This window comes from Lactuca saligna, chromosome 9 (genome assembly GCF_052625555.1).
Source record: "Lactuca saligna cultivar CGN05327 chromosome 9, ASM5262555v1, whole genome shotgun sequence".
Classification (NCBI taxonomy): domain Eukaryota; kingdom Viridiplantae; phylum Streptophyta; class Magnoliopsida; order Asterales; family Asteraceae; genus Lactuca; species Lactuca saligna.
Genome location: NC_136425.1, coordinates 24,093,678 through 24,112,966, shown reverse-complemented (window position 1 = coordinate 24,112,966; position 19,289 = coordinate 24,093,678). Strand labels below are relative to the sequence as shown.

Here is a 19,289-nt window from a genome sequence, read left to right as displayed (position 1 = left end):
AGTTTAGACCTTATTGAAGGTTGATAATGTTGGTAGTGAGGTCTTAGCCCTTGAATTTTATGTTGGAACCGAAGGGTAGAAAAGGAAAAGTTATATGTTGGGTTTTGCATGGATTATGGTTTCAGCTCGACATGTGTTAAGACAAAAGTAACTAGATAGGATTGTGGGGCTCTTCAATACCTTTCTATGCATATAAAGAATGCTGAAAACAAAATTGAAACAAAGAAGTTATGGTTGTTTGAAGTTGAGTTGGAAGATGAGAGTTTTGCCCTACGTAGGGCGTAAGTCAACTACGCATGGCATAGTGGCTGATGGAGGGACACATTTTTAATGCCCTACGCGGAGCATAACCCAAGTTACGCAAGGCGTAATCACGTAGGGTGCAAACACTAATTTCGGGGTCTTGAACCCTATTTAAGGACATTAACCCCCTTGAGGCTCTTCTTATCATCATCACACTCTTGAGCATCTAAATCGAAACCTTAACCCCCTTAGAGCAAATCTTGAGCCTTTTTGTGTGTTTTGGTACGTTTTGGAAGAAGGAGAAGTCCAAGCTTGTAGATTGTTGAAGCCCAAGCTTGTGGATCCAGAACCTACATTGTTTTTTCACAACTCCAGAAGGTATAAAGCTTGAATCTTGTTGGTCCATGTGTTAGATATCCTTAGCTTATTGGTTTTCATGCTTATTGTCCCATGAGTTTAGTTCTTGTGAGTATGAGTTACTCCAGAGCTTAGGGTTGTTGTTTCTTATGTTTCTAAGGTTGTTATGTCATAAAAATGGGATCTTGCTTGCTACCTTTCATCCTAGTAAGAGTTTTTAGACATTAGAAGGTGTTAGGAAGCTAGAGTTTGGATTTGAGCTTTATTTAGCCATACAAAGGCATAAAGTTAAGAGCTTTATCACTCTAGACATTTATTAGGACCAAATATATAATACTCAAGTTCCAAGTAATTTTCATAAAGGTTCATATTATAAAATTTGTTTGCAAACTTGGTCCCTACGCAAGGCGTATGTGAGAGGTACACAGAGTAATATGATATAGTGCTCGGCATACGTATATCCCCTTACTCATCGTACCATTTGCATATTGGACCAGGTATATACCGAACCAGGTATACATCGGACCATGCATATGCTGAACCAACCATATGTTGGACCATGTGTATGTCAAACCAACCATATGTCGAACCATGTAAAATAATGAACAAAGTAGTGTTGAATGATTGTAACATGGGCCTTAGAAGAGCTCGATTAAGAACTGTTACTGTAAATGAACGCTTATGGTTACAAGAAAATCGATACTAATTATGGTGCATGCATGCACTATAAATACCCTAACCCTAGCATAATAAATAAATCGGGTGGACAGGCCCACCCCGCTACAAATGGACTATATTAATATAAAACAAAATTGACACAACACTTTATAGCCCACCACTCATACATGGGGTAAAAAGACCATTTTACCCCTAACCTAACCTTGTCCACATCCATGAACCAAACTATGATCTAAAAGGCCCAAAGACCCACTAATCAACCAATGGCCCAATTTTCCAAATTAGGCCCAAACCCTATACATGGCCTTGCTTTAAGGTCTAACCATTCTTTCTAGTCCAAACACTTTGTATCCCAATGGCCCATTAATAACTCACGCCCAACATACAAGAAACTACTAGATCCATGAAAGCCCATTAATGGCCCAATTTTCTAAATTTGGCCCAATCCCATACGGACCTTATCGTAAGCCCATATTTTCCTTAGATACAATTTAGATTACCTCGGGCACCCCTTGGGACAAACTTGGTCAAAGACATTAGCCAAAAGGACAAGATCCATGATCCATATTGACCCAACTTGTCGGGTTGTCTAATCAACTCGCCGAGTTCTACATCAACTCAGAGACGGGGAAAACAAAAATAACTCGACGAGTTTACCAGCCAACTCGTCGAGTTCATCTGAGACCCAACAGCTTAACCGTTAAGCACTTAATCTCCAAGACAAAGCCCAAAATTGCAAATCTGACACCCTAGAGCTGGAAAACCATGTAAAGTTGCCAACTTTACCTTCATGTATGCCTAAGAGAAGCTCAAAAGCTTAAGAAGGGCTTAATAAGGGACTTAATGCACACAAGAAGTCCTTACATCCATAAAGTTGGCACCTTTATGTCAAAATAGTCCATGACAACCCCGGATCTGAAAGAATAATGCTTTGGGACGTCCTAATCCAAGCATTCATCCAACCCATGGCTAAAGCATAACAAATTAACCCAAAAGAGAGATCTAAGCATTTTGTCATCAAGATAAGAACTTGATACCTCAAACTCCTTGTAAAATGGGTAGATATTCCGGATTCAATACTTCCTTCTCCAACCTTAGAACTCCAAGATCTTCTAAATCCTTCATAATGCACAAAATGACCACCAAACTCTATCCAAGGCTCAAATGTTTGACAATGGAGGCTACAACTTGATTTAGGGTTTTGACAACAATGGAGGCTGCTTAGGAGGCCAACCATAGGACTTAAGGCCTTTAAATAGGGTGCATCACCCTAAAAATTAGGGTTTCTCAATCAGCGTCCAACTCGTCGAGTTGATTCACCAACTCGTCGAGTTCCTTCACCAACTCGTCAAGTTGGTCCATAAAAACGTGCATCCTAAAAGCCTCCAACTCGTCGAGTTTTCCACCATCAACTCGTCGAGTTAGTCCCTAGGAAAGGGGATTTATTTCCACAATTAATCTTCTAGATTCCGAGTGTTACATACACATTCCAACCGGGAGATTGTGGGCCATTATGCATGCTTGTATGCTTATCATATGTGGTATTTTGCGAGAAACTCGCTAAACTTTATGCTTATTGTTTCAGGTATCATTGGTGACTTTGGGAAGGTGAAGACGAGACTGTACACACTCATCAACAGCATTGAAGATTTCACATTCATTATAATACTCTGATTTTTAATAAATTGTAATTGGGAATAAATGGTTTTCTTAAAACGATTTTAGAATTGGGAATTTTTACTTTCAATAAGTTGAAATTTTTTGGTCGTGAAAATGGAACGTTACATTTCAGGAGGACAAAATCGATTTCAAGGAACAATCAATTTCATAACAACTATCGATTTCAACAATGATCAGCAAAGATTGAAAATAAAAATAAGAAAAATTAGCATAACAACAACGTTGAAAATAAAAAAAATGGTATCACGAATGTACTTGTCGTCGGCGAGATCTGAAGGACGAGAATTGAACCTACCTAGGACGTCGTCGTAGAGATCGAAAAAATACCCATTAAGTCTAAATTATTTGATTTAACATGTTGATCATAGATATGCTTATTAGAGACGATAAAAAAAATGAAATAAATTACTCATTTACACAAGAAAGAATGCTAACAAGGAGTCGAAACTCCATATCTCAAGATCAAAAATTCAAGATTTGTTTAAACGAAAGATAATCCAAACATCTTCACAAAACTTAGATTTTTTTTTTTCTTTCATTTCTCACCTTTAAAGAGCAGAAATAATTAAGATCCAAAATTTTCTTCTAATTGCACAAGAGCTAGCACTATGTTCATTGTTCACCCAAGTCGTACTACATGAGGAACCATCAATCATCGGTTGCCCAAAACACCAATATGCTCCATGAGTTTATCTTATAACCCGAACTCATAAAACTTGATTATCTTGAAGAAACCTCTATCTCCATTTATAAAAAAAACACCCGATTGAACGAAAATTAATTATTTGCTAGAAAACATTCTTTTCCAACTCACTCAAAGTATCCTTTAGTCATTTATGTTCAATACTATATGTGACAAAAGTATCAAGATTGCCGTGGGAGTGTGACCAAAACAATGTTCTTAAAACAAGCAAATTTTGAAACAACACATGATGAGAATTAAGCATATATATGAAATGAGTTACCTCGATGCATAAAAGGATTAGATGAAACATGGAAGAAATCATTTGGACCTATTGCTATCCATATGCATGCCTGCTTATATAGGAAATGAATGAATCAGTCTCCTTACTAGTTTCACCACCCTCCGCCACCGACTTCTTCACTGTATCCGCCAATTCCACCGCTCTCTTCCTCACCTCCTCCCCTTCCTTGGAATCCATTAATCTCCTAACAACATCCTCCACCACCACCGACTTCACCAACTCATCTCTATGTTCCCAATCGTTCACCACCAACCCAATTCTAAGAACATCAGTTATCAAAAGCGCGTTTCGTGGTTGATCAGAATGCATTGGCCAAGTAGCCATTGGTATCCCCCTTGATATACTCTCTGTACATGAGTTCCATCCACAATGAGTCATGAACCCACCGGTTGCAACATGACCCAAAATCTCCGTCTGTGGAGCCCACCCCCGCAGCACCATTCCCCGCCCTTCCACCCTCTCTTCAAATCCTTCCGGCAAATCCACCACTTTAGCCTCATCGCCAAACACATCCCCTTTGTCAGACGCTCGTGCCACCCAGATAAACCTCTGCTGGCTTCTCTCTAACCCAATAGCCAGCTCTGTAATTTGTTCGTCGGTGAAGGAGGTTGTTGTCCCAAAAGACACATAAACGACGGAGGTAGGAGGCTGCAGGTCAAGCCATTGCAAGCATTTGTGATGGTTTTTTGAAACGGTAAAAGAAGTTTTGTCAACATGATTAAACGGCCCTATTGCCCAAAGCTTCTTATTGACTTTCAGACCTTCTCTCTCTAAATATTCAAGATATTCACCTTCAATGCTTCTTGATGAATCGTATAACTCTCCGACATGAAAACCGACATGGGGTAACTGTTGTTTAATGAATTCAATAAACTCCGGCGCGAAAGATCCATCATTAGACGGGAGCCGTTTTAGCGTTACCGGGTCTATGGGGAACGGTCTTTTAAGTCTCTCGCCGGTTTGCCAGCAGAAGGTGTGGAAAGCGGAGAGGGGTCTGAAGATGTAAGTCTCGGCATTTGGTATCGCTTTCACGTCTTGAACCACGTAGGACATCAAGAAGTCATGGATAACGGTGACTCTAGGGGTGGAGCTAGAGAGAGATAATATGAGGTCGGCGACTGGGCGGCGGAGATGGAGGGTTGATTCGAAGGCAGGTTGTAGGTGAGAAGGAAAACGGCTGGAAGGGTTGGGGTGAGGAGAAGTGAAGGGAGGGGTTGGCAATTCATGGAAGTGGATGAGGTAGGAGGCGGCGGCGTGTGTACTGAAATGAGTCAAATCGTGGAAGCGGGAGCGCACTTGGCGGATGTGGGTGGTGGTGGTTACGAAGTGGATGGGGATTTTGTAGGTGGATATAAGGCGGGAAAGGTGTAGGAGCTGGTTGAGATGACCATGAGCTACGAAGGGCACCATCACCACCACCATGTCGGCTGCTGGCGAGTTTATTGTAGCATTTTTCTCGTCGCCGTCCATTTTTGGGTTTTGATCGCTGCGGGGAGGTCCTAGATCTGCTGAGGCCTTTCTTGAGTTTTAGAAGCAGTTCTTTTTTAGATATTCAATATTATAATTATAGCATTTTTCAAATCAACTAAACGCACGTTAATTTGGAATGGTCGTTCACTACTGACGCCTTTCTTAGTTTCTTGTCATTTTATTGCATATGGGAATCATAGCATGTGATTGGAAGTTTGGAACACCCTTTAAAATATAATTAAGGGTAAATTACACGATATTCTTTAGTTTTTCTTTTAAATGGTTTTTACTATTATTTTCTTGAGTCCGTTAGATATACCTATTAAATTAATTTTTTTTTATTTTGTAAACCTTGTTTAAGGATGGTTTGTGAAACTTTACATAAAAACTATTTGAAATGTTATGATTTTAGTTTCTCATTTTTTTTTTCTTTTTTTTTTTATAGGGTAAATTACACCGTTGGTCCCTCGTGCACATGCCAGAAAGCATGTGTAGTCCCTATTTCCAAAATTTAACTCGTGCAGTCCCTCGTTGTTATTTATTTTGCATGGTTAGTCCCTATGCACGTTAACTGTTAAATCCTTCCGTTTAAGCTACCCACGTGCCTTGCACGCAGGGGCATTTTCGTCTTTTTAGGGTTTGTGTCCATATTTAATGCCGTTACACCTTAAATCTTATAAAGAACACTGCAACCCTCTTTTCCTCTGCTATCCTCTCGTTCGTCTCTTCCCCTCGTTCGATCGATTTCTTCCAAATACATAACAATGATCGATATTAAATGCAATTGTGGAGCCACTACAGTGATTCGCACATCTTATAGCAAAAGAAACCTTGGGAAACTCTATTATGCTTGTACAGTAAAGGTAAGGTTAATGATTTCAATTTCGTTCTTCGTCTTCTCTAATTTTGCCCTAATTCTTCATCTACTTTAATTGGTTCAGGGACCATTATGCAAGTTCATAGGATGGGTGAATGATTATGATCAGGACTGTGATTGTATGGCGTTTAGGATGAAACTTGAAGAACAAAATCGCAAATTGAAGCTTTACCTAGTTATTAGCTGGGTTTTTTTTTTTGTTTCAGTCCTTATATATAAAGTGTAGGTTTAGTAATGAAGTTGTTAGTATTTTGGTATGTGTATTTTGTAATGTTATTTGTATTAACAAAAAATTTTCAATTTTAGTTACAATATATTGTGTAATCATAATGTGGTGTTATCAGTTGGTGTTCAAATTTAATGAAAATGTGGTATTTGCAACATATGCAATATACCATTCAATACATGTAGCATCCAATATAACAATTAAAAAGGACAAAAACTAAAATATCCAAGATAACCATTGACCATTAACATAAAGGGACATCCAAAATAACAACATAGTGTTATGGCATACAAATAGTTATCCTAGACAGCAACAAAGTATCAAAATACAAAACATAACAACAAAGTAATATGGCAATAAATGCCTAACAAAAACATAGTTATCCTTCATGATCATGATACCAAACTACAAATACTCAAAGCATGGGGCTTTTTCCTTTGTTCCCAACTCCATTTTGTACACCACCACTGCTACCTGCTGCACCTTCTCCTGTTGTATTCGCTGCTGCACCTTCTCCTGTTCCATTCCCAGTCTGTGATTGTCCCTTGCAGGTCCTTCCATTATGGCCCACATTTCCACATTTTGTGCATGTTACAGATTTCCATTTTGTGGACACTCCATCATCTTCTGTTGCAGATCTTCTTCTCTTTTTTTTTTGGTCTGCCAATAGGGACACGATACTTTGGTGGTATCAACTTGGTAGGACATGTGCTTTTTTCCCACAATAACCTCCCATTAATAGGTCCAACTTTGAAGACATACATTTCTTTCCAAGTCTTGAGCCAATAAGTTGGGTGTACCCATGTCTCAGGTATTCCAACATTTTCATTGTTGAGCCTCATATCCCATATAGCTGCTATACTATGTTTGCAGGGTATGCCTGTCAGTTCCCACCTATTACATGAACAAGTTTGTTGGTCCATATTAACCACATACTGATTAGTACCTTCACTTGTAACCTGGTACTTCCCATTGCCACAGAACACTGCCCTACACTGTACTGCCCTTTCTTTAATTTTTTCAAGGGTCTTAGTGGCTGTAGGAGTTAATGGGCCATTAGCTTTATCAATTTCTTTTTGAACCATGACAATTTTCCTCATGATATACTCCCTAATAAACTCCAAGCAACTGATAATTGGCTTATCACGACCCTTCACTATCTTGCTATTCAAACTCTCACACATATTATTCAACAAAGCATCACAATGTGCCCTCCCTAATAAAACACAACTGTATTAGATTATATTTAAAAATTATACACTTATAAACATAATATTATATACCTGAGAAGTGGGATCTGGACCAGTGCTTAGGTGGAATAGAATTAAGCCAGTCATACGCTTCACTGTTAAGTTTCTTTAGTTCTTCCATGGCACTGTTGAATTGTGGTATGGTGGTACATGTTGCACATTTCCAAAGACAATCCTTGAATTCCTTGCCCTTCCATTTACGTTTCATGTTCTCATGAAGATGCCTTAGACAATATCTATGCTCTGCTGTTGGGAAAAGTTTCTCAAGTGCAAGCAATAACCCCTAAATCATCAAAAGAGTGAAGTTGCTTATTGAATTGTAAAACATGCATGTGAAAATGAATGGAGAACTTTATTTACCTTCTGTCTATCTGATATGAAAGTGAAGTTGGAGTTTGCATACAAACCAAGATCATCTCCTAAGTTAGTTAAAAACCAGGTCCATGAATTAAAGTTCTCTGCTTCAACAACTGTATATGCCAAAGGGTATGTGCAATTGTTCCCATCTAAACCCTGAATTATCATGTCAAACACAGTAATAAGCAAACAATTAACTATGGTCAAACATTAATCAAATACTAAAATATGATTATGCACATACCACTGCTGTCAGGATCATACCATGGTATGGACCCTTCATGAATGCACCATCAAGCCCTAGTAAATCTCTTTTCCCTGCTGCAAATCCACTTTTCAGTGGACCAAGACAAATGTATACTCGTTCAAATACCCTGGTCTCAGATGCATAACATGGTTCACTTTGCACTTGAAGTTTGACTGTGGTGTTTGGATTTCTACTCTGCACCTCCTGTAAGTAGTCTCTTAGACATGAGTACTGAGCAGCAAAATCTCCCCTAATTGATTCCAGGGCTTTCGTTTTTGCCCTATGAACTTTCATGTCTAACAATCCAAGTTGGTATTTCTTCTCAAGCATCTCACCTAATGCTCTAAGTGGTATTTCTGGGTTTGCCTCCACTGTGTCAACAATCTGTTCAGAGAGAAACTTGTAGTTACATGCCCTAATTTTCCTTGTTTGAAGGCACGTATGTTGCTTTTCATAGGTCTTAACAGTCCAGTTAATGTCTTTTTTCCACTTACTCACTAGTAGGACCCATGGGCATTTATGAATAGAACCATCTTTCACTTTCTTTTTCTTTTGACTTGGTCCCACTTTGTCATTACTTTTGCTGGTCCCACCTGTTTCTAATATCCCAAGCTTTGGTATTGTCCCTTTGCAAACCACTCTAATTTTATTTTTGTCATTCTTGACGAAGTCTAACTCCCTTCTACTCTGTATGGAATGAAGATAAATTTGTTGTTTAACTTCCTTGGCTGTGCTAAAAGTCTGGTGGATGTAAAATGGATCTTTGACAGCAGCTGCTTCATTCTTATGTGCTCTTCGTAAATCTCTTATCTTCTTCCTTTTTTTACTAGCTTCACCCTCATCTGATGAAGATGCAGATACAAATTCTTCAGTGTTTATAACCTCTAATTCTTCATCACCTTCTACTGCTTCATCTCAATCATCAGGAAAACTTCCAACCCACTCCACCTCTTTGTTAATGTTGAGGTGAAAGTTCTTCATATCAACCTCTGGATCATCTAACAAATTATCTTCATCAACTATGTAATCACTATCTTGACTGTATTCACTATCTTCAGTGTCATCACTATCATGACTGTCTTTACTAGCTTGACTGTCTTCACCTGCTTTTTCACTATTTGGTTCATCTTGTTCCATAGGAGTCCCACCAAAAGGTTCACACCATTCAAATGTATCATCCCAACCATCAACATTAGGACATGTGCTTCCTATCATTGGTTCAGTCAAAGGGCTTTCAATTCTTGGTATATAGGCAGGGGTTGACTCAACTGTTTCACTCAATGTAACAAGGGGTTGTTCCAAGGTTGTTTCAAGTAATGTACTAGGGGGTTCGTCCATAGTTTCTACATTCTCAAAAACAGGGGCTTCTTCACTAGGACAATCCCCTGAATTTGACCATGTCAATAACAAGCTTTTACGACAAAGGGACTCAGGAATTTCGTGTATCTTTATCTTTGCAGGGTTTGGGGACATTTGATACGTATGCAGCTTGGTTTCCCAAAACTCTGTATACACTTCTATCACCTTGTGTTCATACACGTATGACCTAAAGTGGTTTATATCTTCGTCACAACCCAAAGCATACAACCCAAAATCTAAATCCCAGGTTGGTCGTTTGAAATGATAATAAATACTTTTACCTGGTTCCACACAATCAAGCAATTCCATTATCTCGTCCATATCATGCATCGAGAACCAGTCACTATCAATGCCATCAATATATTTCATCTTCCCCTTTATGTATTTGCGGTCTGGAAACTTCGTAAAAACTCCACCATAGTTCAATCGTATCGAGAACATACATGGATTGTCAGCTACGAACCCAAAAAAAAAATTACGTTTTAGGAACGTATAGTGGATGATCAACTGAAAATGTAGAAAATTTTACCGTATGAGCTTTGGAGATCGTATTCCTCCCATTCTTGCCTAATCCTCCAGTTTACCATCGTAGAAAACTAGGGTTTTCTCGTGCAATGCTAAGGGTCGACGGAGGATGAAATGAGAAATGATCGGTTATCGAAGTCGCGCCATACTGGTTCATGTATACAAACCCTAAAAAGACGAAAATGCCCCTGCGTGCAAGGCACGTGGGTAGCTTAAACGGAAGAATTTAACAGTTAACGTGCATAGGGACTAATCGTGCAAGATAAATAACAACGAGGGACTGCACGAGTTAAATTTTGAAAATAGGGACTAAACATGCTTTCTGGCATGTGCACGAGGGACCAACGGTGTAATTTACCATTTTTTATATTTTCAGCTTTTTTTTCATAACTTTGATATTATATATATTTTAAATTTATAAATAATTCCTATTATCTAGACTTTATTTAAAATATTTAAACTATAATACATAATTAAACATTTTTTTTTCCTATTTTTTATCTAAAAACATTTAAAGCATAACAACATTATTTTATTACTTTTTAATTTTTACATAATGTATTTTTTAACATTTATCTACATTTATCTTATCCAAATATGTTTTTTATGAAAAAAAATATATGATGTGTTATCATAAAAAAATATGTTATCATAGAAATAATAGTATGTTGTTATTAGTTTAAAAATATAAGTATATGTTTTTGAGTTAAAGATAAAAATATGTTTCGGTTTTGATTTAATAATATAATTATAGTAAGTTTTATATTGTTTCGATATAACATTTTGATATTTAATTTTATAAAACTATTTAGTTTAATCAAATTTTGAATATTTTTTAATAAGACGTAAACTTTTCAAAGCAAAATTAAAAAACATATATTAGTTAATAGTTAATTTCGTTACTACACATGCTAAAATAATTAACCATATGAATAATATGACATTAAATTCCGTTTAATTCATTTCATTTAATGGAAAATAGTTTTTTACGAAATTAATGTTATATTATTTTCGTTTAATTCCATTTAATATGATATTAATTCTGTTTGATTTATTTTATATAAATATATAAAATGTTTTTATTTTCTATTAAATAAAATGAATTAAACATAATTAATATCATATTATTAATATGATTAATTTTCTTAACATTTGTAACAACATAGCTAAGTATTAGCTAAAATAGTAGCATACAATTATGTCTATAGTAATGTAATTTTTATAATCACAAATCATGTTTTTTTTTTATAAAAACAAATATATTTATATAAGATAAATGAAGATAAATCTTAATAATTACATCAAATAAAAATTAAAAAAACAATACAATGATGTTTTTATGCTTCAAATGGTTCTAGATAAAAAAAAATAGTAAACAGAAATATTTAGTTATGTATTGTAATTTAAATATTGTAGATAAAGTCTACACAATAAAAATTATTTTTATATTTAAAAAAATATATAATAACAAAGTTGTAAAAAAAGGGGACCGAAAATGTAAAAAGAAAAAAAAAGAGATAAAAATTGTTATATTTCAAATGGTGTAACGACGTAAATTTCCAACCAAAATTTTAAATTTCAAAAACACATTAATTTTAATAAATAACCATAAAATGCCAAAATGTCAATCCATCAAAACTCATGTTCAAAAGACTGTGTATAAACTTCAGGATCCTCTAAATCATAAAACAATCTCTGGTGTGTATACAATCAAGCCGACGCCTTCCCGTAATCCTGAGAAATACCTGAAACACATAATAGATAACACGGTAAACACAAAGCTTAGTGAGTTTCCTAAAATAACATATAAGACCCCCCCCCCCCCCCCCCCCCGATCAATGTGTCTCAATGGAACCCTTCGATCCCAACTTAGTAAACTCGTAGCAACAATATTCAGTAACAATCACAAGACATAATGTAGAATATTACAATACACATATAAAAACATAAAACGGCTCAATCACATAAAGATACCACTCTTGGTAAGTACAGTGAGAAGACTCACCTCGTAAGTAAGCTAAGTGAATGAATACTCTCACACACGAATCACCAAGTTTAGCCTCCTCCTAATCACATAAGATAATTATATCTAATTAACTCTTTAAATTACACATTTTACTAAGTTACCTCTCTCTCTCTCTCTCTCTCTCTTGGAGTGGGAAAAGACCAATTTACCCCTCCATGGTTTCCCGAAGACAAGGTTGACCAAACCCTAGGTCAACAGAAGTCAAACACGAGTCAACAGTCCATGTTAACCCTACTCGTCGAGTGTACTTATAATACTCGACAAGTCTACTCGCCATCCACAGAATCACTCAAAAGTCTAGCTCAACACGCCTAATTGTTGCACGATCAAAACCATCTAGACAACCCCATCCGACTCGTCGAGTCGGCTCTTTGACTTGGCGAGTCCATTCAGACCGATATCTCATTCAGTCGTTTTCAGGGCAGAGAACCTTCCCAAACTCTATATCTACACTCCTAATGCTCATTAATCATGTAAAGTCACAGGCTTTACATTCATGCATGGCATTTTGAGCTTAAAATGCTAAAACACATCCAAGAAGGGTTTTTCACTGAAGATCACTCTTATAGTTGGATAAAGCAGGGACTTTTGGACTCTAGAGACCTCACATGGTCCAGATCTGAAGTTCAACCCTCTTAATGAGCATGAAACACTCAAGGTCCTCATATTTGGGTGGAAAAACTCTAGATTCACAAAATCATGAGATCTATACAAAATAATGAGAAAGGTGCAAGCTTTATACCTTTCCCAGAAGCTTTGAAGTGAAACAACCTCAGATTTAGCAGCACCCTCTTGTCCATTGGCTTGGAAATCTTCTTTTCTCTTCATAAGATGCACCAAACACTCACAATTAGCAAAGCACTCTCTCTTTCTCTCTCTCTCTCTCTCTCTCTCTCTCTCTCTCTCTCTAAGCGCACAGGTCGTTTAGGGTTTGCTCTCAAGGAAGGATAGCCGTGAATGAGGCTATAAGTGCCTTTAAATACGCCCCAAACTCGGGGATTTAAGGTTTCTTATCCCAACACCTACTCGGCGAGTTGGCTCCTCGGACTCGTCGAGTAGGTTATTAAACCCATGTGACACATCGCGACTCTACTCGATGAGTTGGGGAATCGACTCGTCGAGTAGCTTAAGAAATAAATTAATTAATAAATAACAAATAATATATATGGAGGTACGGATGTTACAATCCCCCCCCCCCACTAGAATTAGACTTCGCCCCCGAAGTTATGATCTGAAAATAACTCTGGATACTGCTCTCGCATCTCGGACTTCGATTCCCACGTCAACTCGGACCCTCTTCGATGTTGCCACTGGACCTAAAGCAGGGGTACCTCTTTGTTCCTCAAAACCTTCACCTTCCGATCCATGATCGTAATCGGTCACTCAATGTAATTCAGGCTCACATCCACCTGAATATCCTCTAGTGGTACCACTGTCATCTCATCGGTTATGCACTTCCTCAGTCGAGACACCTGGATGGTGTTATGAATCTGACTCAACTCCGCAGGTAGCTCCAAACGGTATGCTACCCTATCCACCCTAGCGGTCACCCTGAAAGGATCGATGTATCGGGGCCCAAGCTTGCCGCGTTTCCTGAATCGGATCACTCCTTTCCAAGGGGATACCTTTAGGAGTACAAAATCTCCGACCTGGAACTCCAGCTCGGATCGTCGCCTATCAGCATAACTCTTCTGGCGACTCTTGGCGGTTAGTAACCTCTGTGTGACCTGCTGTATCTGCTCAATCCTCTTTTGCACTATCTCAGTGCCACCCATCACTCGCTGACCCACCTCTCCCCAACAAATGTGAGGCCGACACTTTCTCCCATAAAGAAGCTCGAAGGGAGGCATACCAATACTCGAATGATAGTTGTTGTAATAAAACTCATCCAAAGGTAAATAAGTGTCCCAACTTCCTATGAAATCCATAACACATGCATACATCATGTCCTCAAGCGTCCAAATCATCTGCTCGCTTTCCCCATCTATCTGCGGATGGTATGCAGTACTGAAGTTTAACCGGGTACCCAACTCCACATGAAATTTCTTCCAGAATCTGGAAGTGAAACACATGTCTCGATCTGACACTACCAAGGTCGGCACTCCATGTCGAGCTACCACCTCCCTCACATAAATCTCGGCTAATCTCTCTATAGTAGAGCTCTCGCTAATGGCGAGGAAATGAGCGCTCTTCGTCAGCCGGTCTACAATCACCCAAATTGCATCAACTCCACACGCAATCCTCAACAAATTGGTGATAAAGTCCATGGAAATATGTTCCCACTTCCATTAGGGAATCTCCAGAGGCTGCAATGGACCATGAGGACGCTGGTGCTCGGCCTTAACCTGACGACAGGTCAAGCACCTCTCAACTACCCATGCCACGTCCCTCTTCATACATGGCCACCAATAATCTCTCTACAGGTCCAAGTACATCTTAGTGGCTCCCAGATGGATCGAGAATCTCGATCGATGTGCCTCCTCCATCAAAATACGGTGAACTCCACCAGTATATGGCACCCAAATCCGCCCCAGGAAAGTCATAAGCCCTAGACTATCAGGCAAAAACTCAGACACTTGCCCAATCACTCGCTCCCTATTGCGATTCTCCAGTCTTATGGTCTCCACCTGCGCCTCTCGAATGGTATCGAAGTCATCACTATCATCCTCATACACACATCTTGGATCGGAGCACTCTCTGCTCTACGGCTCAAGGCGTCGGCTACCACGTTAGCCTTGCCCGGATGGTACAAGATCTCGCAGTTATAATCTTTCACCACATCCAACCACCTCCTCTATCTCATATTTAGGTTGGGCAGATCCATGAGATACTTTATGCTCATGTGGTTTGTATAGATGGTACAACTAACGCCATAAAGATAATGGTGCCAAATATTGAAGGCAAACACCATCACACATAACTCCAAATCATGTGCGGGATACCTCGTCTCGTGAGGCTTCAGCTGCCTCAACGCATATGCAATCACGTGACCCCTCTGCATCAATACTACACCCATCCCTGAGATAGACGCATCACAATAGACTACAAAGTCCTCAACTCCCTCCGGAAGGGATAACACTGGAGCTTCGCACAATATCTGGCGAAGGGTCTTGAAAGATGTCTGCTGCTCAGGCCCCTAAACAAAAGTAACGCCCTTTCGGGTCAACTTGGTGAGAAGAACCGCAATCTTGGAGAAATCCTAGATAAATCTCAGATAGTAGCCGACCAATCCCAGAAAACCCCGGATCTCGGATGGGGATCTCGGCACCTCCCATCACATAAGTACCACAATCTTGGCCGGATCGACCAATATCCCGCTCTGATTAACAAGATGTCTCAGAAACTGGACCTCTCGTAGCCAGAAATCACACTTGGAGAATTTGGCATATAGCCTCTCCGACCTCAAAACCCCAAGAACCTCTTGTAGATGCTCATTGTGCTGCTCCCTAGATCTCAAATACACTAACATATCATCAATGAACACAATCACCAACTGATCCAAGATAGACCTACACACCCGGTTCATGAGATCCATGAACGTCGTCAGTGCATTGGTGAGTCCAAAATGCATCACCACGAACTCGTAATGCCCATAACGAGTTATAAAGGTCATCTTCTGAATATCCTCCGCACACACTCTCATCTGGTGATATCCGGATCTCAAATCAATCTTGGAGAACCAGGATCCCTACTGCAGCTGATCGAATAGATCGTCAATCCTCGGAAGTGAGCAACGGTTCTTGATCGTTAACTTGCTCAACTCCCGGTAATCAATGCACAACCGGTGTGAACCATCATTTTTCTTGACAAAAAGGATCGGCGCTCCCCATGGCGAGCTACTCGGTCGAATAAATCCCTTTCCCAGCAGCTCCTGAAGCTGTAAGGATAACTCATGCATCTCTGGCGGTGCAAGGTGATAGGCACCGCCCCCGAAACCAAATCAATCTGAAACTCCACTTGCCTCTTGGGAGGCACACCAGGTAAATCCTCATGGAAAACATTAGGGAACTCGCATATTATTGGAACCTCTGATACAGAACTCGGCTTCTCTGACATAGTCTGCGAATCCATCACATATGCCAGGAATCCCATACAACCCTGCTGTAAACTCTGCCTTGCCCTAGAGGTAGAGCAGAAAGCTTACCCAGATCTGGTACCCTCGCCATACAGTGTAAACACTCCCCCACTAGGGTCTCGTATAGTCACCAACTAGCGCTCGCAGTCGATCACTGCTCCAAAATGGCTCAACCAATCCATGCCCACGATGACACAGACATCACCCATCGCGATCGGTACCAGGTCAATCAGAAACTAGACAACAAAAATCTCTAGCACGCATCCTTGGAATACCTCGGTAGCAAAAACCTCATGCTCATATGCTATAGAAACCCTCAGAGGTCGACTTAACGCCTCATGCTAGTTGCGAATGTGACGACTAAAGGCTATGGATATGAAGGATCGATTTGTACCCAAGTCAAATAACACTAAAGCAGGTACAATACTCACAAGAAATGTACCTAAATATAGCACAGGATAAACATAAAAAGAAGCGCATAATGAATAAATAAATAAAATGAAAAATACATACTAGCCACAACATCAGGTGCTGCGCAGACCTCCTCCGCTGTCAACTGGAAAGCTCTCCCACGAGCCTTCGGAACCTTGGCCTTCACCGACCTAAGATCAGTAACATGTAATGCAACAGGAGTGGAATCCTGGGCTGATCCCTGAACAAGATGAGGGCACTCGGCCTTCCGATGGCCGGTCTGATTGTAGTGGAAACTGACTGCAAAACCCTTGGGGCAATCCTTCGCCATATGCCCCTCCTTGCCACATTTGTAGAAAATCCCTGCCCAGAAAGATCCCTCGTGACTCTTACAGCACTTGCCACAAGTGTGACCCTTCTGGCCTCCTGATCTTGGATCAGCGGGCTTAGCCCGCTTGGCTGCCGACTGCAACTGCGCTGGCCGCCGGTCTCTCCCCTGAGACTCTGCGTCCTCCCTCGCCTGAGTCTCCAACTCGATCTCCGCCCTCCTGGCATTTTCCTGGAGCTCAACAAATGTACGGTAAGATGAGTTCACCATGAACTCCCGAATATCCCTCCTCATAATGCTCAAGTACCGACTCCCAGGTTTCTAATTCACAAATACTCTATATCTCACGAATCACATACTACCTTCTCAGAATACCCCCCTTTTAAGCTCATCTAAGTATCTCTTCCTAGATCATTTCCCGGATTAGAACTCCGCATATACTCAAACAATAACAGCTAACATTGATCAAGGCATCTCTTAGGCTAAGGCATCATAGATCAGGCAACTATAGCCCTAAAATATGAAATACCTAGCTTACCCTCTAGCATGAAATTTTGTAAAATATCTCATAAATATCACGTAATACAACACCTACAAGTTGCGAGCCTGCTAGTGTTCCAATGCACTGTCTAGAATAGTCCGTGGTTGTCATCCATACTCTGCTAGATGACGGGTCCATCATTTGGGTAAAAGGTTTCTCTCATTGTTCACCTCTCACCTTGATCTCATGGTCTATATCACCTCTCATCTCATCATCCGACTCATATTTCATCTACCCATATTTTTCCCAATATATTTTGTAGATATAAAATACATATACAGTTTAATTCATTTGAAGCATGTATAAAATTGTTCATCCAACATAGACAGTAAGTATTCAGATAATATGCACGCATATCACGTAATTTATATATAAAATACTTCGTATGTATGTGTAAGATGAAAGTAACTATGCAATCACCTGATAAGGTGGTGACGCGGTTCTCGGACAACACTTCGTTTACTTTAAAACAATTTTCTTCGACAAAACCTAATACCATTGCCACTAGAGTTTAGTCTAATGTTTTACCGAGACTAATTAATAGTGTACCTATTATTACTATAATATACGCGTTAAATAATACTCTTCACCCACTATGTACAGACATGGGCCAGACATGAAACACTGGAGGTCATGATCATTTTGGCATATAACACTTCTGAATCCAGCAACCCAAGCGGCCCTCCAAACCAGATTCCCCGTACCGCGAGTGGTTAAAAAAATATTACAACAACACTTATATAACCCATAATAATATCTCACATAACTACCATAAGGTCCTAATAACGTTACTATAATTCAGTAAAAGCTATATTAAAAATAGCATATGCGTAGCTCAGTTACAACAGGTTTTCTCGAAAACCGGGCTTCATTTGAAGCAGCATTTCCGAACCGAAAGACCCTTTTTCTTGGGACTCCGGGAGCCTCGTGGCTTCCTTCGGGTGCTAGGGGTTTACCTAGGCTTAGGGTGGGGGTGGGGGGGTTTAGGGGGCTTAGAGAGAGAAAGAGAGGGTGAAAGGTGTGAGAAATATGAATGATTCACCCTTTATTTATAAAGGTTTTATCGTAGAGTAGTCTCTAAGCTTCATCTGTATCTTCCGCGTACGAGCTCTGTTTTCTACGTTCTTTATATCCACACGTTGGTATTTACAAGTACTACAACTTTCATTTATACCTCGTCGGCTAATTCTCATTGTAGCTTAGATTTACAAAACTGTATCGAATTCGCCGAGCTTGAAAAGTAGAGACTAAGTTTCATCCATATCTTTCTCATATGAGCTCTATTATCGACGTTCTTTATATCCACACTTTGGTATTTACGAGTACTACAACTTTCATTTCAACCTTGTCTGCCAATTCTTATTCTCATATTTACAAATCTGCATCGAATTCGACGCGCTTGAAGAGTAGAGACTAAGCTTCGTCCATATTTTTCGCATACGAGCTCCGTTTTCGATTGTCTTTTTATCGTTTAAATCCTATTAATGATATCTTCATTTACCGTTTAGAATATTTTGGCTAAAAATTGACCGATCTAAAATACAAGTTTCCAGGATGTTTACTTTTATGCTAAATGTTAGAAAAATCATAACTTCCTCATATGAAGTCAGATTTGGACGTTCTTTTTATGCACACTCTCGGTTTAACATATAC

The 19,289-nt window shown here is 39.4% G+C and overlaps 1 protein-coding gene across 1 annotated transcript; it reads right to left on the bottom strand.

Annotated features, from left to right (window-relative positions):
• Nucleotides 1-3,505: 3,505 nt before the first annotated feature.
• Nucleotides 3,506-5,504, bottom strand: LOC145018793 (zeatin O-xylosyltransferase-like). Its single transcript, XM_078976638.1, has one exon. It carries the CDS (start codon nt 5,412-5,414, stop codon nt 3,978-3,980), a length of 1,437 nt encoding a protein of 478 aa, XP_078832764.1. The 5' UTR covers nt 5,415-5,504; the 3' UTR covers nt 3,506-3,977.
• Nucleotides 5,505-19,289: the final 13,785 nt, after the last annotated feature.

Excerpts from the sequence above, each read along its gene's own strand:
- LOC145018793 (XM_078976638.1), bottom strand. The coding sequence starts at position 5,414 with ATGGACGGCGACGAGAAAAATGCTACAATAAACTCGCCAGCAGCCGAC.